The sequence below is a fragment of the Saccopteryx bilineata genome, chromosome 2 (assembly GCF_036850765.1).
Source record: "Saccopteryx bilineata isolate mSacBil1 chromosome 2, mSacBil1_pri_phased_curated, whole genome shotgun sequence".
NCBI classification, from domain to species: domain Eukaryota; kingdom Metazoa; phylum Chordata; class Mammalia; order Chiroptera; family Emballonuridae; genus Saccopteryx; species Saccopteryx bilineata.
The window spans coordinates 192116946-192141268 of record NC_089491.1 but is presented as its reverse complement, the minus strand read 5'-3'; the positions used below and the strand labels follow the sequence as shown (position 1 = coordinate 192141268).

The window sequence follows — 24323 nt, the reverse complement described above, 5'->3', positions numbered from 1 at the left end:
CTGGGACTCAAACTTATGTTTGTGGCATTTTGGGTTTTTTTTACTTTACCTTTTTAACTCACTAGCAGTGCTCCCATCCCTGGCTCTCCATTTTATCAAGCTCTTGTTCCACTAAATACAATAGTAATTTTTTAATTTCTCCCCCCATTTTCCTGTTTCCCTCTTACTCCTCTCATCATAACTCTTAGTCAACCAACACCTAAACGCAAATCATTTTATTCTTGATCCAAAGTTTTTCATTATTTGCTTTTTGTGGGTCCATACCACCACCCCTTTTTTTATTTATTTATTTTTTCTTGCCCCTTTATTATTTTTCCCCAATTCAGGCCCTCCATTACAGGCATTGTTTGTTCTATTAAATACAATATAATTCACAGTTCACCACAAGATTTTCTCAAGAAAGAGGGGAGAGGAGAGGAGAGAAAAAAAGGAGGGGGGGGAATAATTTCCTTTTTTAAAATTTTTATTTTATTTTATTTTTCTTTATTTCATTATTAATTTAAAAAAAAACTTTTTTCAATTTTTTATTTTTTTAACTTTTTATTTTTTATTAAAACTCATTAATACTATCAACAAAACCACCCTCAGATGCCATTAAGGAAGAGAAAATCGAATATCATGGATACAAAAGAAAGAGAGGTAACACAGATAGAAGAGGAAAAATCTATGGAGAAAAAATCTAATATATTGGAAACCTTGGAGTTAAATGACAGAGAATTCAAGATAGAAATCCTAAAAATACTCAGAGATATACAAGAAAACACAGAAAGGCAATTTAGGGAGCTCAGAAAACAACTCAATGAACACAAAGAATATATGTCCAAGGAAATTGAAACTATAAAAACAAATCAAACAGAAATGAAAAACTCAATTCACGAGCTGAAAAATGAGGTAACAAGCTTAGCTAATAGAACAGGCCAGATAGAAGAGAGGATTAGTGAAATAGAAGACAAGCAACTTGAGGCACAACAGAGAGAGGAAGAAAGAGACTCAAAAATTTAAAAAAATGAGATAGCCCTACAAGAATTATCTGACTCCATCAAAAAGAATAACATAAGAATAATAGGTATATCAGAGGGAGAAGAGAGAGAAAATGGAATGGAGAACATACTGAAACAAATAATAGATGAGAACTTCCCCAGCCTGTGGAAAGAACTAAAGCCTCAAATTCATGAAGCAAACAGAACTCCGAGTTTTCTTAACCCCAACAAACCTACTCCAAGGCACATCATAATGAAATTGGCACAAACCAATGGCAAAGAAAAAATTCTCAAGGCAGCCAGGGAAAAGAAGAATACAACATATAAAGGAAGGCCCATTAGACTATCATGAGATTTCTCAGCAGAAACTCTACAGGCTAGAAGAGAGTGGACCACAATATTTAAAGTCCTGAAAGAGAGGAACTTTCAGCCATGAATACTATACCCATCAAAGCTATCCTTCAAATATGAAGGAGAAATAAAAACATTCACAGATACAGAAAAGATGAGGGAATTTATCATTAGAAAACCCCACTCCAGGAATTACTAAAGGGGATTCTCCAATCAGATACAAAGAACAAAAAAAAAATAAAGCCACAAGTAAAAGCTCCAAGAAGAACACAATAAAACCAAATTTAAACTGTGACAACAACAAAAAGAAAGGGGGCAGAGGATGGAGATTAACAGTAGCAAAGGACGATGGAGTGCAAAAGTACTCACAAAATAGTGCGCTACAATGAACAGGGTAGGAACCCTTTTCATTACCTAAAGGTGTAACCACCATTGAAAAAAACACCACAGAAGCACATGAGATAAAAAAGATAGCAACAGTGGAAAGATGTATGGAATACAACCAAATAAAAACAAAAGATAAAAAAATGAAAGAGAAGGATCAAACAAGACACAAAACTAACAGAAAGCAATCTGTAAAATGGCAATAGGGAACTCACAAGTGTCAATAATTACACTAAATGTAAACGGATTAAACTCACCAATAAAAAGACACAGAGTAGCAGAATGGATTAAAAAAGAAAATCCAACTCTATGCTGCCTACAGGAAACGCATCTAAGTAACAAGGATAAAAACAAACTCAAAGTGAAAGGCTGGAAAACAATACTCCAAGCAAATAACATCCAAAAAAAAGCAGGCGTAGCAGTACTCATATCTGATAATGCTGACTACAAGACAACAAAAGTACTCAGAGACAAAAATGGCCATTTCATAATGGCTAAGGGGACAGTGAATCAAGAAGACATAACAATTCTTAATATATATGCACCAAACCAAGGAGCACCAAAATATATAAGACAGCTACTTATTGACCTTAAAACAAAAACTGACAAAAATACAATCATACTTGGAGACCTCAATACACCGCTGACGGCTCTAGATCGGTCATCCAAACAGAGAATCAACAAAGATATAGTGGCCTTAAACAAAACACTAGAGCACCTGGATATGATAGACATCTACAGGACATTTCATCCCAAAGTGACTGAGTATACATTTTTCTCCAGTGTACATGGATCATTCTCAAGAATTGACCATATGTTGGGCCACAAAAACAACATTAGCAAATTCAGAAAAATCGAAGTTGTATGAAGCATATTTTCTGATCATAAAGCCTTGAAACTAGAATTCAACTGCAAAAAGGAGGAAAAAAATCCCACAAAAATGTGGAAACTAAACAACATACTTTTAAAAAATGAATGGGTCAAAGAAGAAATAAGTGCAGAGATCAAAAGATATATACAGACTAATGAAAATGATAATACGACATATCAGAATCTATGGGATGCAGCAAAAGCAGTGATAAGAGGGAAGTTCATATCACTTCAGGCATATATGAACAAACAAGAGATAGCCCAAGTGAACCACTTAACTTCACACCTTAAGGAACTAGAAAAAGAAGAACAAAAACAACCCAAAACTAGCCGAAGAAAGGAGATAACAAAAATCAGAGCAGAAATAAATGAAATAGAGAACAGTAAAACTATAGAAAAAATCAATAGAAAGAGCTGGTTCTTTGAAAAGATTAATAAAATTGACAAACCCTTGGCAAGACTTACCAAGGAAAAAAGAGAAAGAATTCATATAAACAAAATCCAAAATGAAAGAGGAGAAATCACCACGGACACCGTAGATATACAAAGAATTATTGTAGAATACTATGAAAAACTTTATGCCACTAAATTCAACAATCTAGAAGAAATGGATAAATTCCTAGAACAATACAACCTTCCTAGACTGAGTCAAGAAGAAGCAGAAAGCCTAAACAGACCTATTAGTAGAGAAGAAATAGAAAAAAACCATTAAAAACCTCCCCAAAAATAAAAGTCCAGGACCTGACGGCTATACCAGCGAATTTTATCAAACATTCAAAGAAGACTTGGTTCCTATTCTACTCAAAGTCTTCCAAAAAATTGAAGAAGAAGCAATACTTCCAAACACATTTTATGAGGCCAAGATAACCCTCATACCAAAACCAGGCAAAGATGGCACAAAAAAAGAAAACTACAGACCAATATCTCTAATGAATACAGATGCTAAAATACTAAACAAAATACTAGCAAATCGAATACAACAACATATTAAAAAAATAATACATCATGATCAAGTGGCATTCATCCCAGAATCTCAAGGATGGTTCAACATACGTAAAACGGTTAACATAATACACCATATCAACAAAACAAAGAACAAAAACCACATGATCTTATCAATAGACGCAGAAAAGGCTTTTGATAAAATACAACACAATTTTATGTTTAAGACTCTCAACAAAATGGGTATAGAAGGAAAATATCTCAACATGATAAAGGCCATATATGATAAACCATCAGCTAACATCATATTAAATGGCACTAAACTGAAGGCTTTCCCCCTTAAATCAGGAACAAGACAGGGTTGTCCACTCTCTCCACTCTTATTTAATGTGGTACTAGAGGTTCTAGCCAGAGCAATCAGACAAGTCAAAGAAATAAAAGGCATCCATATCGGAAAAGAAGAAGTAAAGGTATCACTTTTTGCAGATGATATGATCCTATACATCGAAAACCCCAAAGAATCCACAAAAAGACTACTAGAAACAATAAGCCAATACAGTAAGGTCGCAGGATACAAAATTAACATACAGAAGTCAATAGCCTTTCTATATGCCAACAATGAAACAATTGAGAATGAACTCAAAAGAATAATCCCCTTCAAAATTGCAACAAAAAAAGTAAAATACTTAGGAATAAACATAACAAAGAATGTAAAGGACTTATATAATGAAAACTATAAACCATTGTTAAGAGAAATTGAGAAAGATATAATGAGATGGAAGAATATTCCTTGTTCTTGGTTAGGAAGAATAAATATAATCAAGATGACTATATTACCCAAAGCAATATACAAATTTAATGCAATTCCCATCAAAATTCCAATGACATTTTTTAAAGAAATAGAGCAAAAAATCATCAGATTTATATGGAACTATAAAAAACCCCGAATAGCCAAAGCAATCCTAAAGAAAAAGAATGAAGCTGGGGGCATTACAATACCTGACTTCAAACTCTATTATAGGGCCACGACAATCAAAACAGCATGGTATTGGCAGAAAAATAGACACTCAGACCAATGGAACAGAATCGAAAGTCCAGAAATAAAACCACATATATATAGTCAAATAATTTTTGATAAAGGGGCCAAGAACATACAATGGAGAAAAGAAAGCCTCTTCAATAAATGGTACTGGGAAAACTGGAAAGCCACATGCAAAAGAATGAAACTGGACTACAGTTTGTCCCCCTGTACTAAAATTAACTCAAAATGGGTCAAAGATCTAAACATAAGACCTGAAACAATAAAGTACATAGAAGAAGACATAGGTACTCAACTCATGGACCTGGGTTTTAAAGAGCATTTTATGAATTTGACTCCAATGGCAAGAGAAGTGAAGGCAAAAATTAATGAATGGGAGTACTTCAGACTAAGAAGTTTTTGCTCAGCAAGAGAAACTGATAACAAAATAAACAGAAAGCCAACTAAATGGGAAATGATATTTTCTTTTTTTTTTTTTTTTAATATAATTTTATTTTTTTAATGGGGTGACATCAATAAATCAGGATACATATATTCAAAGATAACAAGTCCAGGTTATCTTGTCGTTCAATTATGTTGCATACCCACCACCCAAAGTCAGATTGTCCTCCGTCACCCTCTATCTTGTTCTCTCTGTGCCCCTCCCCCTCCCCCTTTCCCTCACCCATTCCCCCCTCCCCCCCGTAACCACCACACTCTTATCAATGTCTCTTAGTTTTACTATTATGTCCCACCTGCGTATGGAATTATACAGTTCCTGTTTTTTTCTGATTTACTTATTTCGCTTCGTATCATGTTATCAAGATCCCACCATTTTGCTGTAAATGTTCCGATGTCATCATTTCTTATGGCTGAGTAGTATTCCATAGTGTATATGTGCCACATCTTCTTTATCCAGTCATCTATTGATGGGCTTTTTGGTTGTTTCCATGTCCTGGCCACTGTGAACAATGCTGCAATAAACATGGGGCTGCATGTGTCTTTACGTATCAATGTTTCTGAGTTTTGGGGATATATACCCAGTAGAGGAATTGCTGGGTCATAAGGTAGTTCTATTTTCAGTTTTTTGAGGAACCACCATACTTTCTTCCAAAATGGTTGTACTACTTTACATTCCCACCAACAGTGGATGAGGGTTCCTTTTTCTCCACAGCCTCTCCAACATTTGCTATTACCTGACTTGCTAATAACAGCTAATCGAACAGGTGTGAGGTGGTATCTCATTGCCGTTTTGATTTGCATTTCTCTAATAGCTAAAGAAGATGAGCATCTTTTCATATATCTGTTGGCCAGGAAATGATATTTTCAAACAACAGCTCAGATAAGGGCCTAATATCCAAAATATACAAAGAACTCATAAAACTCAACAACAAACAAACAAACAATCCAATAAAAAAATGGGAAGAGGACATGAACAGACACTTCTCCCAGGAGGAAGTACAAATGGCCAACAGATATATGAAAAGATGCTCATCTTCTTTAGTTATTAGAGAAATGCAAATCAAAACTGCAATGAGATACTACCTCACACCTGTTCGATTAGCTATTATTAACAAGACAGGTAATAGCAAATGTTGGAGAGGCTGTGGAGAAAAAGGAACCCTCATCCACTGTTGGTGGGAATGTAAAGTAGTACAACCATTAGGGAAGAAAGTATGGTGGTTCCTCAAAAAACTGAAAATAGAACTACCTTATGACCCAGCAATCCCTTTACTGGGTATATACCCCCTAAACTCAGAAACATTGATACGTAAAGACACATGCAGCCCCATGTTCATTGCAGCATTGTTCACAGTGGCCAGGACATGGAAACAACCAAAAAGCCCGTCAATAGACGACTGGATAAAGAAGATGTGGCACATATACACTATGGAATACTACTCAGCCATAAGAAATGATGACATCGGATCATTTACAGCAAAATGGTGGGATCTTGATAACATTATATGAAGTGAAATAAGTAGATCAGAAAAAAACAGGAACTGCATTATTCCATGCGTAGGTGGGACATAAAAGTGAAACTAAGAGACATTGATAAGAGTGTGGTTGTTACGGGGGGAGGGAGGAAAGGGAGAGGGAAAGGGGGAGGGGGAGGGGCACAAAGAACACTAGATAGAAGGTGACAGAGGACAATCTGACTTTGGGTGATGGGTATGCAACATAATTGAAAGACAAGATAACCTGGACTTGTTGATCTTTGAATATATGTAACCTGATTTATTGATGTCGCCCCATTAAAAAAATAAAATTATAAAAAAAAAAAGAAAGAGAAATAAAGACTTTAGTAGACAAACAAAAATTGAAGGAACTTGTTGCCAGTACACCTGCTGTGTAAGAAATGTTAAAAGATACTATTTAGAGAGCAGCAAAATAGTACAGGTCAGAAGCTTAGATCTACATAAAGAAAATAAGAAAGAGCATAAAGAGAAAAAGGAATAAGTAAAGGTAAATAAAAATTTATTTTTCTTATTCTTAATTGATAAGCAAATGACAGTTCAAAATAATAATAGCAACAATGTATTTGATTACATATGCTTATGTACACTGCTCACAAAAATTAGAGGATATTTTATAGCTTCATATTAACTTTGAAATATCCCCTAATTTTTGTGAGCAGTACATATGTCATGTATATTGGATGTGTATGCTTATATATAAGTGAAATGAATGTCTGCATTGATGCAAAATACAGGAAGAAGAAATTAAAATTATTTTGTTATTATAGGTACTCATAATACCCATGAATTGATATCCTACTATTTGAAAGTGGATTTCAATTAATTTTAAATTTATATTCTAAACCTAAGGCAACTACTGAAAAAGTTTAGAAGGTATAACTGATATGCTAAAAAAGAAGAGAAAATAGTCATAAAATATTCAATTAAAATCACAAAAGGTGTTCCTGACCAGTTTGCTCAGTGGATAGAGCATCGACCTGGCATATGGACGATTCCTGGTCAGGGCACACAGGAGAAGTGACCATCTGCTTCTCTCTTCCACCCTCTCCCCTTTCTTTGCCTATTCCCCTCCTTCAGCCAGTGGCTCAGTTGGTTCTAGCATTGGCCTAGGAATGGAGTATAGCTTGGTTGGTCTCAACATCAGCTTCAGGTACTAAAAATAGCTGGGTTGATTTGAGCATCAGCCCCAAACAGTGTTTGCCAGTTGGATCCCAGTGGGGGCACATGCTAGAGTCTGTCTCAGTATCTTCCTTCCTCTCACTGAAAAAAAAAAAGAAATCACAAATGGCAGAAAAAGAAGGGAAGACAAAAATAGGAACAAGGATCAAGGGAAACAAATAGAAAATTCTAATTAATATGTTAGCTATTCAAATTATATCAATCCTCACTTTGAATATTAATGGTCTAAATGCACCAATTAAAAGACAGATTGTCAGAGTATATCTTTAAAAAAGACTACAGTATGTTGCCTATAAGAAACCCACTATAAATAAAGACATGTAGATGAAAAGTAAGTGGAGCTAGAAAAATACACCATGCTAATACTAATCAGACGAAAATAGGAAAGCTATATTAATTGCAGACAGAGCAGGCTTCATAGCAGGGAATGTTCTCAGGGATAAAGAAGTGCATTACATAATGATAAAGGGGTCCATTATCCAAGAAGATATAACAATTTGTAATATGTGTGCACCTGACAACAGAGAGTCAAGCTATATGGGGCAAAACTTTATAGAACCACAAGGAGAAGTAGATGAACCTACTCTCATAGTTGGAGACTTCAACACCTTTCTATCTGAAATGAGCATATTCAGCAGCCAGAAAATCAGTAAGGACATATTGAACATAACAATGCCATGAATCATCTGAGTATAGTTGACATCTGTAGAATTCTTCATTCAGTAACAGCAGAATACATATTTTCTCAAGCTCATATAGAATATTTATCAAGGTAGATCACATTTTGGGCCATAAAACACGTTATCTAATTTTTAAAGAGAAATTTTTAAAAGTTTGTCTTTTTTAAGAATAGAAATTATGCATTGTCTGCTATCAGACCACAGTGAAACTAAACTAGAAATCAGTAACAGAAAGCCAACTGGGAAGTCCCCACATAAATGGAGAATGAACATTGTAAGAAACACATGGACCCAAGAAGAAATCTCAGGAGAAATTTAGAAGTATTTTAAATTAAATGTAAACAAAGACACAACTTATTAAAATTGGTTGGATGCAGTGAAGGCAGTGCTTAGAGGGAAATTTATAGCCTGAATGTATATGTTAAAAAAGAAGAAAGATCTAAAACCACTAAGTTTCTACTTTAGTAACTAGAAAAAGAAGAGCAAGTTAAATCCAAGGTAAGCAGAAGAAAAGAAATAATAAGCATTAGAGGACAATGACATTGAATTTCATAAAGAAAATCAGTGAATCCAAAAGCTGGTTCTTCAAAAAGATCAATAAAAATTGATAATCCTCTCGCAGGCTAACTAAGGAAAGAAGAGAGCACACAAAATAATGTCAGAAATGAAAGAAGGCTCACCCTGGCTGGGTAGCTCAGTTGGATAGATCATCTTCCTGACATGCCAAAGTTGTGGGTTTGATCCTCAGTCAGGGTACATACAAGAATGAAGCAAGGAATGCATAAATAAGTGGAATAGCAAATCAGTGTTTCTCTTTCTCTCTCTCCCCCTCTTCTTCTTTCAATAAATAAAATAAAAAATCAATCAATCAATAAATAAAATGTGAAATTAAAAATGTATAATTTCCCCTCCCTGCAAATAGAAATCAAAGAAAGACATCACTACAGATCCTATGGACACTAAAAGGATAATGAAGGAAAACTATGGACAACTCTGTACCCACAAACTTGATAACTTAGATGAAAGAGATAAGTCTGGGAAGACAAAATATGCCAAAATTCACACAAGAAGAAATAGATGATGTGAATAAGCCTATATTTATTAAAGAGCTTAAATTGATAGTTAATAACCTTAACAAGAAATCATTGGGACCAGATGGTTTCATTGGTAAATTCTACCAACCAGTCAGGGAAGAAATTGTACCAATTTTCTACAGTCTCAGAGGACAGAAGTAGAGGGAATACTTTAAACTCATTCTGTGAGGTTAGCACTACCCTAATACCAAATCCAGACAAAGACATTACAAGAAAACTACAGACCAATATCTCTCATGAACATACATGCAAAATCCTCAACATAATATTAGCAAATTAAATCCAAAAAGGTGTAGAAACTATAATGCATCATGACCTAATGGGATTTATCTCAGATATGCAAGGCTTGTTCAATGTTTGAAGATCAATTAATGTAATCAATACAATGCATTGCTATAATTTTTGCTTTCAATATTCAGCTAATTGAAAACAAAAAACACTTATTATATCTTCACTTGTTTCTTTTTTTTTCTTCTTCTTCTTCTGAAGCTGGAAACGGGGAGAGACAGTCAGACAGACTCCCGCATGCGCCCCACCGGGATCCACCCAGCACGCCCACCAGGGAGTGACGCTCCGCCCACCAGGGGGCGATGCTCCGCCCCTCTGGGGCGCAGTCCTGCTGAGACCAGAGCCACTCCAGCGCCTGGGGCAGAGGCCAAGGAGCCATCCCCAGCCCCCGGGCCATCCCTTGCTCCAATGGAGCCCCTCTGCAGGAGGGGAAGAGAGAGACAGAGAGGAAGGAGAGGGGGAGGGGTGGAGAAGCAGCCGGGCTCTTCTCCTGTGTGCCCCGGCCGGGAATCGAACCCGGGACTCCTGCACGCCAGGCCGACGCTCCACCACTGAGCCAACCGGCCAGGGCTTCTTCACTTATTTCATTTCCAGTGTTCTTCTTTTTTGTGTATTGCCAATTTTCTATCTGGTATTATTTTTCTTCTGTTTACAAACTTCAAAATTTCTTTCAATTACTCCTTATCTTCTATCTTGCATTATCTCTCCCAGAAAGTCTTTTGTAATTCTTACCTTTGTTCTTTTATGTATTATGTGACATTTTTCTTTTGGTTGCCTTTAATATTCCTCTGTCTTCAGCAGTCCCAGCAATTTGAATATAATATACCTCAATGTGTGTAGATTGGAGGGAAGAAGAAAATTTATGCTGGATTGTGTTCTCTCAGCTTCTTGATTGACTTTCAATAGTTTTGGAATATTCTCAGCCATTATTTCTTTAAATTTTTCTTATGCCCCATAATATGTCTCTTCTTTTTCTAATATGCCATTGATATATGTTAGGCCATTTGTTATTTTTCCTGTAAGTCTTGGGTGCTCTGTATGTTCTTCTTGGTCTTTTTTCCTTTTTTAAATTCTTTGTTTAGGATGATTCCCACTAAGTACTTTTTAAGTTCATTGATTCTTTCCTCAGCTGTTTTGAGACTACTGATGAGCATCAAAGGCATTCTTCATCTGTTACTTTGTTTTTAATTTTTAGTGTTCTCTCTCTCTTTTTAGCGAGAGAGGCACAAAGACAGACAGGAAGGGAGAGAGATGAGAAGCATCAACTCATAGTTGCAGCACCCTAGTCATTTATTGACTGCTTTCTCATATGTGCCTTGATCGGGGGCTCCAGCTGAGCCAGTGACCCCTTGCTTAAAGCAGCAACCTTTGGTTCAAGGCAGCTACCATGGTGTTATGTCTGTGATCTCACACTCAAGCCCCCCTCCCCCCATGCTCAAACTGGTGAGCCCGTGCTCAAGCCGGTGACCTCGGGGTTTTGAACCTGGGTCCTCAACATCCTAAGTTGATACTCTGTCCACTCTGCCACCACCTGGTCAGGCTAGTGTTCTCTTTAATACTTATATTTTTCATTTCTCTGCTGAAATTACCCTTGTGATTTTGCATGTTGTCCATTTTTTCATTAGCGTCTGTGACATATTGATCATAGTTAAGTTAAATTCACTGTCAGGTCATGCTACCACATGAGTCACATCTGAGTCTGGTTCTGATAACTGCTTTGACCCTTGGGTGTGTGCTTTTTTGGATGCCTCATAATTTCTTGCTTTTGAAAGCCATGTGTCTTGAGTAAGATAGTAGATATGGAGGTAAACAGTTTTTATGCCTGGGCTTTGGCATGCCTTTCCTGCTGCTAGGCTTTTACTGTGGGTATTTGACTTAATGTAGTTAGAACGTAGGCAAGATTTAAGGTTTATGAATTGCTGTGGTTACTGCTGGGTGCAGGACAGGTTTCAGATTCCTCTGGCAATGCCTTGTGTTGAAGGTGAAGACTGGTTGGCCACAGAGTGTTTTCCCTTGAATAGCTGCTCTACCCTCAGCTTTTTTGTCTTCCCTTTGCACTAACCTCAGAGAGCACCTCTTTCCATATTTTCTTTCTGTCCCTCTCCCAGAAGTTTTCTTCTGTTACTTATTACTTACTATGTGTTAGCCTGGTGGTGGTGAGCAGCGGTGCTGGCTTTTCTTGTGGCTCTGATTAAGACTAGTCTTAGGCAGGCACTCTCCTGTAATGGTTTGGGAATGTGGCCTTCTCAGTGTCCCTAGCTTTCCGGGGGAGGGGGGCACATATGTTGTGTTGCTTTTTCCTCAGGGATAAAGGTTTTTATTTCAGTTTTCTTCCTGCAGCTGCCGTGGGTTGTTAATAGTGGTAGGTTTTGTGCTGTTGGGAAGAGAAGCACACCCTGGACTGAGCTCCGAGGAGCTCCAGTTGTTAGTGACTGAGCAGAAGAGGCCTCCCTAGAGGCTTGCCAGTGTTATAAGTCTTTTTTTTTTTTTTTTTATTCTGAAGTTAGAAGCGGGGAGGCAGTCAGGCTCCCACAATGCACCTGACCAGGATCCACCCGGCATGCCCAGTAGGGGGCGATGCTCTGCCCATCTGGGGCATTGCTGTATTGCAGCTGGAGCTATTCTAGTGCCTGAGGCAGAGGCCACAGAGCCATCCTCAGCGCCCGGGCCAACTTTGCTCCAATGGAGCCTTGGCTGCAGGAGGGGAAGAGAGAGACAGAGAGGAAGGAGAGGAGGAAGGGTGGAGAAGCAGATGGGCGCTTCTTCTGTGTGCCCTGGTTATAAATCTTCTTAAAGAGTTAATTTTGATATTGATTCTCTGTACCTGACCTATTTCTATTTTATTGACTTCTGTTATCTTTATTATATTTTTACATTTTCTTTATAGTCTGTCCTATTTCTGATTTCTTAAATTGGATGCTTGGCTTATTAATATTTTGGGCCTTTTCTTAAAAAAATTAAAAAGTAAATTTTTTCAAGAACAGTTTTAGTTATACTCCACTTTTTAAAAAATTCTTTTTAGATTTTTAAAAATTTATTTATTTTTATAGATAGAAGAGAGAGAGAGAGAGAAGAGGGAGGAGCAGGAAGCATCAATTCCCATATGTGCCTTGACCAAACAAGCCCAGGGTTTCAAAAGACAACCTCAGTGTTCCAGGTCGACACTTGACTCACTGTGCCCCCACAGGTCGGGCCCCACCTGTTTTGATATGCAGTATTTTATTACTGCTCAGATCTAAGTATATTTTGATTTTCATAAGAATTTTATTTTGTCCTGTGAATTATTTAGAAGTTTATTTTCAATTTTCTAAGCCTGTAGGGTGACTTTTTGTTTGTAATTTTTGTCTTAATTGCATTGTAGTTAGAGGAAATGGCTTATATGATATGAATCCTTTGGAATTATGAATGCTGCACTATAATTTAGTACACAGGCATCTTTTTTGTAAGTGTTCCATTTGTGCTTGAAAAGAATGTGTGTTTTTCAGCCTTTGGGTGCAAGGCTCTCCATATTCGTTCAGTACGTCAAGCTTATTGTGTTTCTTCCCTGTTCTAACGGAAAACAAATTTTTTTATTAATAATTGAGAGAGAGGCTACACAGTGCTAGGTTTGTCTGATTCTCTTTTATGATGTCAATTTTTTTCTCATTAAACATTATTTAATGGGTCTCAAAATTCTGTGACAGATTTTTGATCAAGTTGTTTCCATGGAAAAGCACTGATTTTATAAACTAACAACTTAAAAACTGCCATACACACAAAACCAAATGGCCCACAAAACAAACATCCTCCTTTCCTTCTGAAGGGTTATGATGCACTGTAATCGGTAACCCATCTTTTACTATTCAACTTAAGTGACCAACTGAGACAAACAGTTCTGAGATTGCTCTTCCAGGACTGATTAAGACTGGGTAGCGGGCATGGGGGACAATATTCATGTAGCTGTCTGACGTTTCTGGGCAGACTTGGTGACTTTGTCAACTCCAGCTGCCTTCTTGTCCATGGCTCTGATGACACCCACAGCAACTGTCTGTCTCATGTCACGAACAGCACAGCGGCCCAGGGGAGGATAGTCAGAGAAGCTCTCAGCATACATGGACTTGCCAGGAACCATATCCACAATGGCAGCATCACCAGATTTTAAACTTTGGGCCATCTTTCAGCTTTTTCCCAGAAGGATGATCTGTCTCCCTCAGCTCAGTGAATCTGCCAGCCCTGTGAGCTGTGTGACAGTCCAGCACAGGTGCACAGCCAGCACTGATCTGGTCTGAGTGGGTCAGGATAGTCACCTGAGCTTTGAAGCTAGTTGCTTGCATTGATGGATCATCTTTGCTGTCACCAGCCACACTCCTATGATGAATATCTTTGACAAGTACATTCTTAACTTTGAAGCCCACACTGTCCCTAGAAAGAGCTTCACTCAAAGCTTCAGGTGCATTTCAACAGACTTGACTTCAGTTGTAAAGTTGACCAGAGCAAAGGTGACCACCGTGCCGGGTTTGAGCATACCAGTCTTTACTCGGCTCACAGGGACAGTACCAATGCCACCAACTGTGTAGACATCCTGGAGGGGCAGACGCAGAGGCTTGTCAGTTGGATGAGTTGGTGGCAGGATGCAGTCCTGAGCTTCAAGCAGCACGGCTGGAATTCAGGCTCATGAATATGAATTCACAAGTCAGTTTACCTTTCTCTCTGCTCCATGTCCTTCCCAGTGGGAAACTCTGATCAAGACAAGCTGCCTCTCTTTTGCCTCAGCACATAGGATATTTTTGTTAAATTTAATCCACCAGTTCACTGAGAATACAGCCTTTGAGGATCACAGGACAAAGGTCACTTTTAAATAAACACAAGACAAAACAATAAACAAATACTTCTATACATTTATATTTGCCATCTTTTAAATTTATGTATTTATTTTTTCTGAATGGGAGGTAAAATATCAGAACTGCTGTTAGCTGTTTCTGAGCATTTCTTTACCAGTTTCACCTGGCCTGGCAATGCAGGCGGTTGACGTCGTGATGCCACCAGACCTCAGCTTGACTTGGATACTTCCTAGGAAACTTCATGCTTGTGAGGTAGGGAGGCCTCATTTAAGGATCTCAGGCTGACACATGCCCTTTTGTACAGTGTCTGGTGAGGAGCACACTGCTTGGTTGCCTTCTGAAAGTTTGGTAGAATAATAAGGGGCAAGCATAGTGCTTCCGATAATTTATGTATGACCCTATGAGTGCATACTCATATTGCCACAGGCCAGAGTAACCTTGGAAATTGAGAGCTAGGTTATGGCCAAGTGTTGGTACTAAGCACTATTGACACAGAAAAGATCACATAAGGACTGTTACATAAAAGGAACTCAATCCCATTTTTAAAGAAGAAATACATTTAAAATAAAATTAAATGACTTTGTTATTATAGACAGAATTATAAAAAAGTGTGGTTCTCCTCCGTGACATAGAGAAATTGAGATAAAAAGGAATCAAGGCCCTGGCCAGTTGGCTCAGTGGGTAGAGCATCGGCCTGGTGTGCGGAAGTCCCGGGTTCGATTCCTGGCCAGGGCACACAGGAGAAGCGCCCATCTGCTTCTCCACCCCTCCCCCTTTCCTTCCTCTCTGTCTCTCTCTTCCCCTCCCGCAGCCGAGGCTCCATTGGAGCAGAGTTGGCCCGGGTGCTGAGGATGGCTTCGTGGCCTCTGCCTCAGGCGCTAGAATGGCTCTAGTCACAATAGAGCACCGCCCCAGATGGGCAGAGCATCGCCCCCTGGTGGGCGTGCTGGGTAGATCCCGGTCGGGCGCATGCGGAAGTCTGACTGCCTCCCCATTTCCAGCTTCAGAAAAATATAAATAAATAAATAAATAAATAAATAAAAAAGGAATCAGGAAGAGGCAAACATAAGGGGTCTGGTTGTCAAAGCTAAATAAAACAAATGTATTTAAAAATAATTATTTGTATTTTTAAAATAATAAAGATAGCCTAATTTCTTCTAAAAAAGTTGTAAAATTCTTACCCAAAGTTTGTAAGCCCTACCTGTTCTTAAAAGTATTTTTATTTATAGCAAATATCTTATTCCAGCAAATAGAGTATATCACCTTAAGATGAGGAAAACTGCCTTTTAGAATTTTTAACACAAATTTTTTAAAGTTATGTTGCACTTACACAACTGTAGGAATAAGTGGCTTCAGTTTTTGGTTTCTCTGTGGACAGATGGAATCAAGATATAGGTATCTAGTGCCTAGATGATGCTATTCCTCTTCAAAATACTATAAAGTTATTTTATAGTCAAACATATACGTATATGGTTGTAAGCAAAACTAGTGTTATACTATGAAACAAATCTGAATTTTCAAAAATCAGAACATTTTCTTAAAACTGGTTCTCATGCAACAAAATATATCGAATGCAAATTGTTGTTTTTACTCATAGCAATAACAAAGTGTTTTGGCTAAAAATATTAAGTTAAATTATTCTCAAGAGGAATGTATTTTAATTTCCATGTTTTTCCCCCCTCAACCTCACTAACAGACTTTCTCCCTCAGTTCTCTGCTGCTTTGAGAATTGCTGTATTACAATTAGAGGTCACAGATGTAAATGCATCACATGTGTTCAATATAAAGCCAATTATTTAAAAAATAACTTGAGGGCTTCTCTCAGTGTCTGAAGTGTCAGCTGGAATTTAACAATATTCCTCACTGATAATAAGTGCTTTTAGTGATTGATATAATGTGATGTGATGTTCCTTCACATCGTTATCTATTTTACATTTTTCTTCTTAAAATTTTATTTTGATGCCTTATTAAATTTTGTTTCATACTATTTCCAGTACTTTAAGTAAAAACTTTGTATTTAAAAATCTCACTTTTTCTTCATGAGAAATATTATTTAGAAATGCCATAAAATTATATGCTACTTGCAGGCTTAACTGCAATATTTTAATTGTATAATTCTTTTTCACATCAAGCATTGTAACCCAATTCTAAACTAATGATTTCATAAAAGGTGCAAATAAAAATCATTGGGGCCCTGGCCAGTTGGCTCAGCGGTAGAGCGTCGGCCTGGCGTGTGGGGGACCCAGGTTCGATTCCCGGCCAGGGCACACAGGAGAAGCGCCCATTTGCTTCTCCACCCCTAACCCCTCCTTCCTCTCTGTCTCTCTCTTCCCCTCCCGCAGCCAAGGCTCCATTGGAGCAAAGATGTCCCGGGCACTGGGGATGGCTCCTTGGCCTCTGCCCCAGGCGCTAGAGTGGCTCTGGTCGTGGCAGAGCGACGCCCCGTAGGGGCAAAGCATTCGCCCCCTGGTGGGCAGAGCATGTGCCGGGTGGATCCCGGTCGGGCGCATGAGGGAGTCTGTCTGTCTCTCCCCGTTTCCAGCTTCAGGAAAAAAAAAAAAAATCATTGGAATGAGAATGGAATAGAAACCTCACTAGGACAGTTGTTGACGTATGTGGTCATCCCAAGAAAGGATTGCTGTTTAATGCAAACCACAGTAATCCTGCTAATTTTTTTTTTTTTTTTTTGTATTTTTCTGAAGCTGGAAATGGGGAGAGACAAACTCCCGCATGCGCCCGACTGGGATCCACCCGGCACGCCCACCAGGGGGCGACGCTCTGCCCCTCCGGGGCGTTGCTCTGTTGCGACCAGGGCCACTCTAGCGCCTGGGGCAGAGGCCAAGGAGCCATCCCCAGTGCCCGGGCCATCTTTGCTCCAATGGAGCCTGGGCTGCGGAAGGGAAAGAGAAAGACAGAAAGGAAGGAGAGGGGGAGGGGTGGAGAAGCAGATGGGCGCTTCTCCTGTGTGCCCTGGCTGGGAATCGAACCGGGACCTCTGCATGCCAGGCCGACGCCCTACCACTGAGCCAACCTGCCAGGGCTAATCCTGCTAATCTTAATACCTAAGCCCCAGGAATTAATGTCCCTAAATTTGGTCTACACTGATTTTTACTTTGGCAAATTCTCTCTTGATTGGCTATAATTTGTTCTATTTTGTTATAAAATCTGTTTAGGGTCATAATGTGCATTTTAAAAAACTTTATTTTGATTTTTAAGGAAAAAGATCAGCCTCTGGTCAGGGCATAGAGCAATTTATTGCCTGTGATATTGAACTGTTTCCCTTTATCCTTAACACATACTGTTTTTTCTAGAGCAAGGTTTGCCTTTTTTTTTTTTTTTTTGGTAGTTTTATGTTTACTTCTTGAGAAGTATAGTCATCACAGACTATTAACCTGATTTTTTAAGATTGAGCACTGGGAAGAAGTAGTGAGAAACAGCGGGACAGAGGGAAGCCAGAGGTTTGACTAGTGCTAATGGACAGAGTTACCATGTAGGGCACTTACGTCTTCAGCTTCAGAAAGAATTGCCCTCTGCCGAGATTCGAGAGGGATTTTGAGCTCATCTTTCTTTCCCTGTCCTTCTTCCTAAAATTGGCTAGACAGAAGTTTTTTGTATGTAAACTGTCTTTGGTGCTCAAGTCTTCTTAGTTTTTCTTTCTGGAAAGCACATTGAAGATTATTCTCAGACATTGTACATTAGTAAATGTAGGTCTTCTAGCAACAGGACATCTATCTAAAATGCCTGAGTTGATTTTTTCTTTTTTTAAATCAATGAAATTTAATTTTCCCCAGTGACAATATTTGTTTTGGAAAATGCATGTTGCTACACAGCAAGTGAGTGAAGCTCAGACATTCGTCTTACCCAGCAGGTCCTTTGCAGGAGTGACCCCGGGCTGACTGGTTGAGGCCACTTGGCTTTTTTGAGGCAGCCCTAATGAGTTGAATGCTGTCACGGGGAAGCTTTACTAACAGTAAAATGGGGACATTTATAAGTGATTTACTTTTTAAAATGTAAGTAAGTTAGAGGCTGTGGCTGGTTGACTCAGTGGTAGAGCGTCGGCCTGACGTGCAAGAGTCCCTGTTGCAAGAGTTCAATTCCTGGCCAGGGCACACAGGAGAAGCGCCCATCTGCTTCTCCACCCCTCCCCTTCTCCTTCCTCTCTGTCTCTCTCTTCTCCTCCCGCAACCAAGGCTCCATTGGAGCAAAGTTGGCCCTGGGCACTGAGGATGGCTCTGTGGCCTCTGCCTCAGGCTCTAGAATGGCTCCAATTGCAACAGAGTGACGCCTCAGATGGGCAGAGCATCACCCCCTGGTGGGCATGCTGGGTGGATCCTGGTCAGGTGCATGCAGGAGTCTGTCTCTCTGCCTCCCTGCTTCTCACTTCAAAAAAATACAAAAAAAAATGTAAGTAAGAGAGAATTAAAGTTATACCTATCATACTATCATTCAGTTTCTACTTTTCAAGGAGGGAAGGGAAAAAGGGGCGTTTAAACTGAATGCCATTGCTTAACCATCCGAGGCTGCCTGACACAGGTGACCTCCTTTTGATGTACCAGCAATAGTTATGATGCTTGGAAAGTTACACTGTGTTTTCCTCATCCCCAAAGTTTTGTTTTGTTTGTCAAAATTGGAGCATGCCACCAGGATGGTTTTACATGAGGGTGTTATCTCCCTCCCACCTCAAAACAAACCAAAGAAAAACACTAGTCATTTCTTTGAAAGTATTGTCAGAGTTTAATTAAGCAAAGTCTAGCCAGTTACCTTCTGTGGAGATGGAGCTTTTGCTAGCATTTTACATTTGGTGGCTTTCTCTAAAAAGGCTCCTGAAAGACACTAGAGTTGAGCATGCATGGGGGTGGGTGGGGTGTGCTCACCCAGTCACATTGCTGCGGTTTAGAGAGAGCAGGCTGCTCTGCTGTTAGGCTGTTAGCCTGCTCATTCTTGTACTCTCCCCACCTTTCCTCCCAATCCCCTGAGGACAGAGAAAAAGCAGGTAGCCTTTCTTAGCTTTGTAATCCACCGCAAGTGATGAAGGCCCTGATTAACGGTGTGTCAGACTCCTCTCTCAGACCAGGGGAGTCAGCTCCCCAATGAAGAGCGGAAATGAACTCCAGGCTTGACACAGACAAGGGAGGCACCATAACCCTGGCTCAGCAAATTGATCACAATTGGGTTACTATTAAAAACAACAACAACAACTACCACAAAACTTCAAGCCGATGTGCCGTTAAAAATGCAGGTTTGGGTTTCCTTGGGTTCAAGTTTTCTTGACTCTTTGATAATCAGACGATCTGAAGAAAGGCATAGAGTTTCAGAGGAGAAGCTGCATGGCAGGCTCACAATAGGGCCATTCACAAGGGCCCTTTTATTAGCTTACACAGTATCTGCATCATTCTTAGTCTCTGGCTTTACTACAAGGCTTCATTTAAACTTAACCAAACTTGCAGACTTAACTGATCCAGGAATTACTCAATACAGCCAGCCTGCTACTGTAGCCTTTTTCCCTGTTTGATAAGGGGATTTAACACAATGGGCTTTACAGTTCTTAAATGACTCCATTTTCTCCATCTTTCAGATGTGCTGATGGTATGACCTTTGGTTCTTCATAAAATTTCACATGGTTTGATTGTATTTTTAAAAAGAATAAACATATACAATATTAATACCGTGCCCTTTGAATTAAATTTTAAAATCTTGTAGATGATATAGAAATGGAATTCAAGTCATAATATTTACACAGCTGATTTCAAAACATCAGTTATTATTATTAACTATTAGATATTATTAAATCAGGCCTGAAAATATTTTCTTTATTTTTGAGGGAGGTTTTCATACAGTTCCTAGTGGTACTTCAGTATTGCACTTCCACTTTTCCACTCATCTGGTTATCTGCTGGTGTTCATGCTATTTCTAATACTGCAGTGCTAACACACTAATTGGGGCATATCCTTCATGGGGGAAGGGAGGGGACAGAGCCCTGAGGATATATCGGGTAGCACACCACACTTTGGACCCACACCTCAGAATGGTGGCTTGTATTTTTTGTTAAGTGAGAGGAGGGGAAATAGACAGACTCCTGCATGCACCCCAACTGGGATCCACTGGGCAACCCCTGCCTGGAGCTGATGCTTGAATCAACTGAGCTCATATTATTGCCTGAGGCTGACACTTAGATCAATGAGCTATCCTCAGTGCCAAGCTATCTTCAGCACCCTGGGCCCTCGCTTGAACTAATCGAGCCACTGGCTGCAAGAGCGGAAGAGGGAGAGAAGGGGAAGAGAAGCAGATGGTCACTTCTCCTGTGTGTCCTAACCAGGAATTGAACCCAGGGCATCCATATGCCGGGCCGATGCTCTATCTACTAAGCCAGCCGGTCAGGGCCAGAAGGGTAGCTCTTAAACTTTATTAGGGATCAAAAAATTATCAGAATGTTTGATAAAAATTCAGATGCTTAGGTCCCACCCCATAGACTCTGATTCAGTAGGTCTGAGAGGGCCTGAGAATGTGCATTAAAAATTTTTTTTTGGTATTTTTCTGAAGTTAGAAACAGGGAGGCCTTCAGACAGACTCCCGGATGTGCCCAACGGGGATCCACCCGGCATGCCCACCAGGGGGTGATGCTCTGCCCATCTGAGGCGTTGCTCCATTGCAACTAGAGCCGTTCTAGCACCTGAGGGGGAGGCCATGGAGCCATCCTTAGCACCTGGGCCAACTCTGCTCCAAAGGAGCCTTGGCTGTGGGAGGGGAAGAGAGAGATAGAAAGGAGAAGAGGAAGGGTGGAGAAGCAGATGAGTGCTTCTCTTGTGTGCCCTGGCTGGTAATTGAACCTGGGACTTCCACACGTCAGGCTGATGCTCTATCGCTGGGCCAACCTGCCAGGGCTGAGAATGTGCATTTTAACGAGCACCATGCTGATTCTGATGATGATGGTTGTGGACTACATCTGAGAACTACGATCCTAAATTCACTAGGGGATGGATCTTGAGAATAATGATGTTCCCCCATAGGGCCTGTTGACTGCCGGTGAGGGGGACCACCTTGGCTGGAGTGGCCCCTGGTGTGATTTCCCGGAGCTCTTGGTGGCAGACAGAGAAGGATGCCTCTCATACTTGTAGGATGGGAGCAGCGAGCATCCTCCCATTCTGCGTGAGTCCAAAGCAGGGATCCTTCACAGCCAGCCCATTCCCAGGGACAGGCCTCACTGGCGGTTGGCACTGGGTGTTTGACAGTGTCATCTCCCAGCCCAGCTTTGTACGTGATGAAGATTTCAGTATGGTTGTTATCTGCAATATTTAATCCAAATAGGCATCTCTATCCGCCTCCCCAATTCTTATTCAAGTAATTTTAGCTTTTTAAAAACAAAGTTATTTTTCCAAAGGATTTCCAGTTAGCTATGGGTGTTCAAGAAGCCAGTGGGGAATTATAGAGCCAACACATTTGCTCATTTCATAAAGATAACAGACGGGGGAATGTGGTGATGCCACTCCTGATGTCCATAGCACTTTGTCTGAGGTGCTGAGTGTGTCCTGTTTGTAGACTCCTCTTCCCCATATAGTTGAAAGATGTTTTTATTATGAGAATTTTCATTTTTAAAATTTATTTTATAATTACAGTTGACATACAATATTATGTTAGTTTCAGGTGTACAACCCAGTGATTAGACATTTATATAACTTAGGAAGTGATCCCCCAATAGTCTAGTACCCACCTGACACTATACATAGTTATTCCAATATTATTGACTATATTTCCTATGCTGTACTTTACATCTCCATGACTGTTCTATAACTATCAATTTGTACTTCTGATTACCTTCATCTTTTTCACCCAGAACCCAAGCCCCTTGCCCCCTCTGTTTATTCTCTATATCTGTGAGTGTGTTTCTGTTTTGCTTATTTGTTTTGGTCATTAGATTCCACTTATAAGTACAATCATATGTATTTGTCTTTCTCTGACTGACTCCTTTCACTTAGCTTGATACCCTATATGTCCATCCGTGTTGTTGCAAGTGGCAAGATTTCATTATTTTTCATTGTTGTATAATGTTCCAAGGTATATATGTACTATGTTGCCTTTGTCATCTATATGGACACCTAGATTGCTTCCATATCTTAACTATCATAAATAATGTTGTTACAAACATAGGGGTTTGATGCATATGTCTTTTTGAATCAGTGTTTTGTATTTCTTTGGATTAATACCTAGACGTGAAATTGCTAGATCACAGAACTAGAGAATACATACATTTCTCTTGTAGGCATCACCCAGTTTCCAGACATATCAAGATTTATCATATTTTTGAGAAGCTTTTTTGTTTTTCTTAAAAGGTTGCTTGTGGTTTTCTAACTGGCTCAGTTTTGGAATGAAAGAACCTGATATGCTGTGCCCAGGGCCTGAGTGCAGTGATCATGAGTCGTGATTGCCTGTGTCCTCCTCAGGAATGTGTTCCGGAAGACCTGGGACTGAAGAGGAAGGTGTTTGCTCAGCTAGATGGGCTCATCGGTGATGACGTTGTCCTTAGCAGCTCCACCTCGACCCTCCTGCCTTCCAAGCTGTTTGTTGGGTTGGCACATGTGAAGCAGTGCATTGTGGCCCATCCTGTGAGTATGTTACACCTGGAGATTGATAGCATCTCATTTTGGTTTGGGGGTGAGCAATATGTTTGTTTAATCCATTCATATTTTTTAACTGATATATTGAGATATGATTCACATACCATAAAATTCAAATTGTACAACTTAATGGTTTTTAGTATATTTAGAGAGTTGGATAAAGAATTTTATACAAAAATTTTCTGGATTGTACCATTGTACCTAATGCATAATGGACAGAACTGGCAAGCCTTACAGACATTTGCCCTCAAGTAACTCACTGTTAAGCCAAAGACAAACAATACTAAACTAATAATTCCCCTACCAAAGAAAAATCTATGTTAAAGTAATGTGTACACGGCATAGGATATTATAGATCTGGTCACTTGTACTTTACTTTGTAGGATGAGTTTTGCTAAAATTCAGATTGAGTCTCACTCCTGAGATTTTGATTCATTAGGAACCCCTCCTTCTTGTTGGTCTTGTCTACCTGTCCATTGTAGTTACTGGTAAACTTATTCACTAGGTATGCATTATGATGCGTATTGGACAATGAGTTTAAAGTTGGCATGCAAGCATTCAGTACATCTTCTTGAGATTAATGTATTAGTGTGAAAAGTCAGAGAGGGGACTCAGGGATCACTTGGTGGACATTTGAGTCCCAGCTGTGAGCTCAGCTTGACCTGGGAGAACCAGGGTGATCTGTTAGGACAGAAAAGCTAGCTTGGTTCCAGTCATCAGAAGTATGACAGTAAAGGATGACAGCCATACCCTAAATACCAAAAGGCCATTGGAGGTTAAGGCTTGGGAGAGGCTACACCAAGAGACAGGGCAGACCAGATAGAATCTGGTTGGGCTGATGAGAGAGAAGAATGTTTGAGACTGGAAAGGAATGTAAGAAAGACCCTTAGCCAAGAACAAGCATGGGGTGTATAGAATCGTGAGGGGACCTGTGGGCATGGAAGAGCATATATACCTGGGGAATCACGGGGGGGTGGGGAGCAGGAACGCTCGGGAAGAGTTGGGTCCTGGAGAAACAGAATTACTCTGCAGAACTGGGACTGGCCCAGCACAGAGCAGCATGGCAGGGCAGTGGAGGTGCTGCCTTTGGAGGGTGGGTGGGCGTGACTCAGAGACGGGGCAGCGC

The 24323-nt window shown here is 39.7% G+C and overlaps 1 protein-coding gene across 2 annotated transcripts in view; it reads left to right on the top strand.

The window, feature by feature from the left end:
- Window positions 1-24323, top strand: part of CRYL1 (crystallin lambda 1) — a 154642-nt gene that overhangs the window by 89569 nt on the left and 40750 nt on the right. For both annotated transcript variants that reach the window (XM_066258991.1, XM_066258990.1), the window contains exon 4: window positions 23024-23185. In XM_066258991.1, coding sequence (XP_066115088.1) covers window positions 23024-23185 — 162 coding nt within the window. The remainder of the gene's footprint in view (window positions 1-23023; window positions 23186-24323) is intronic.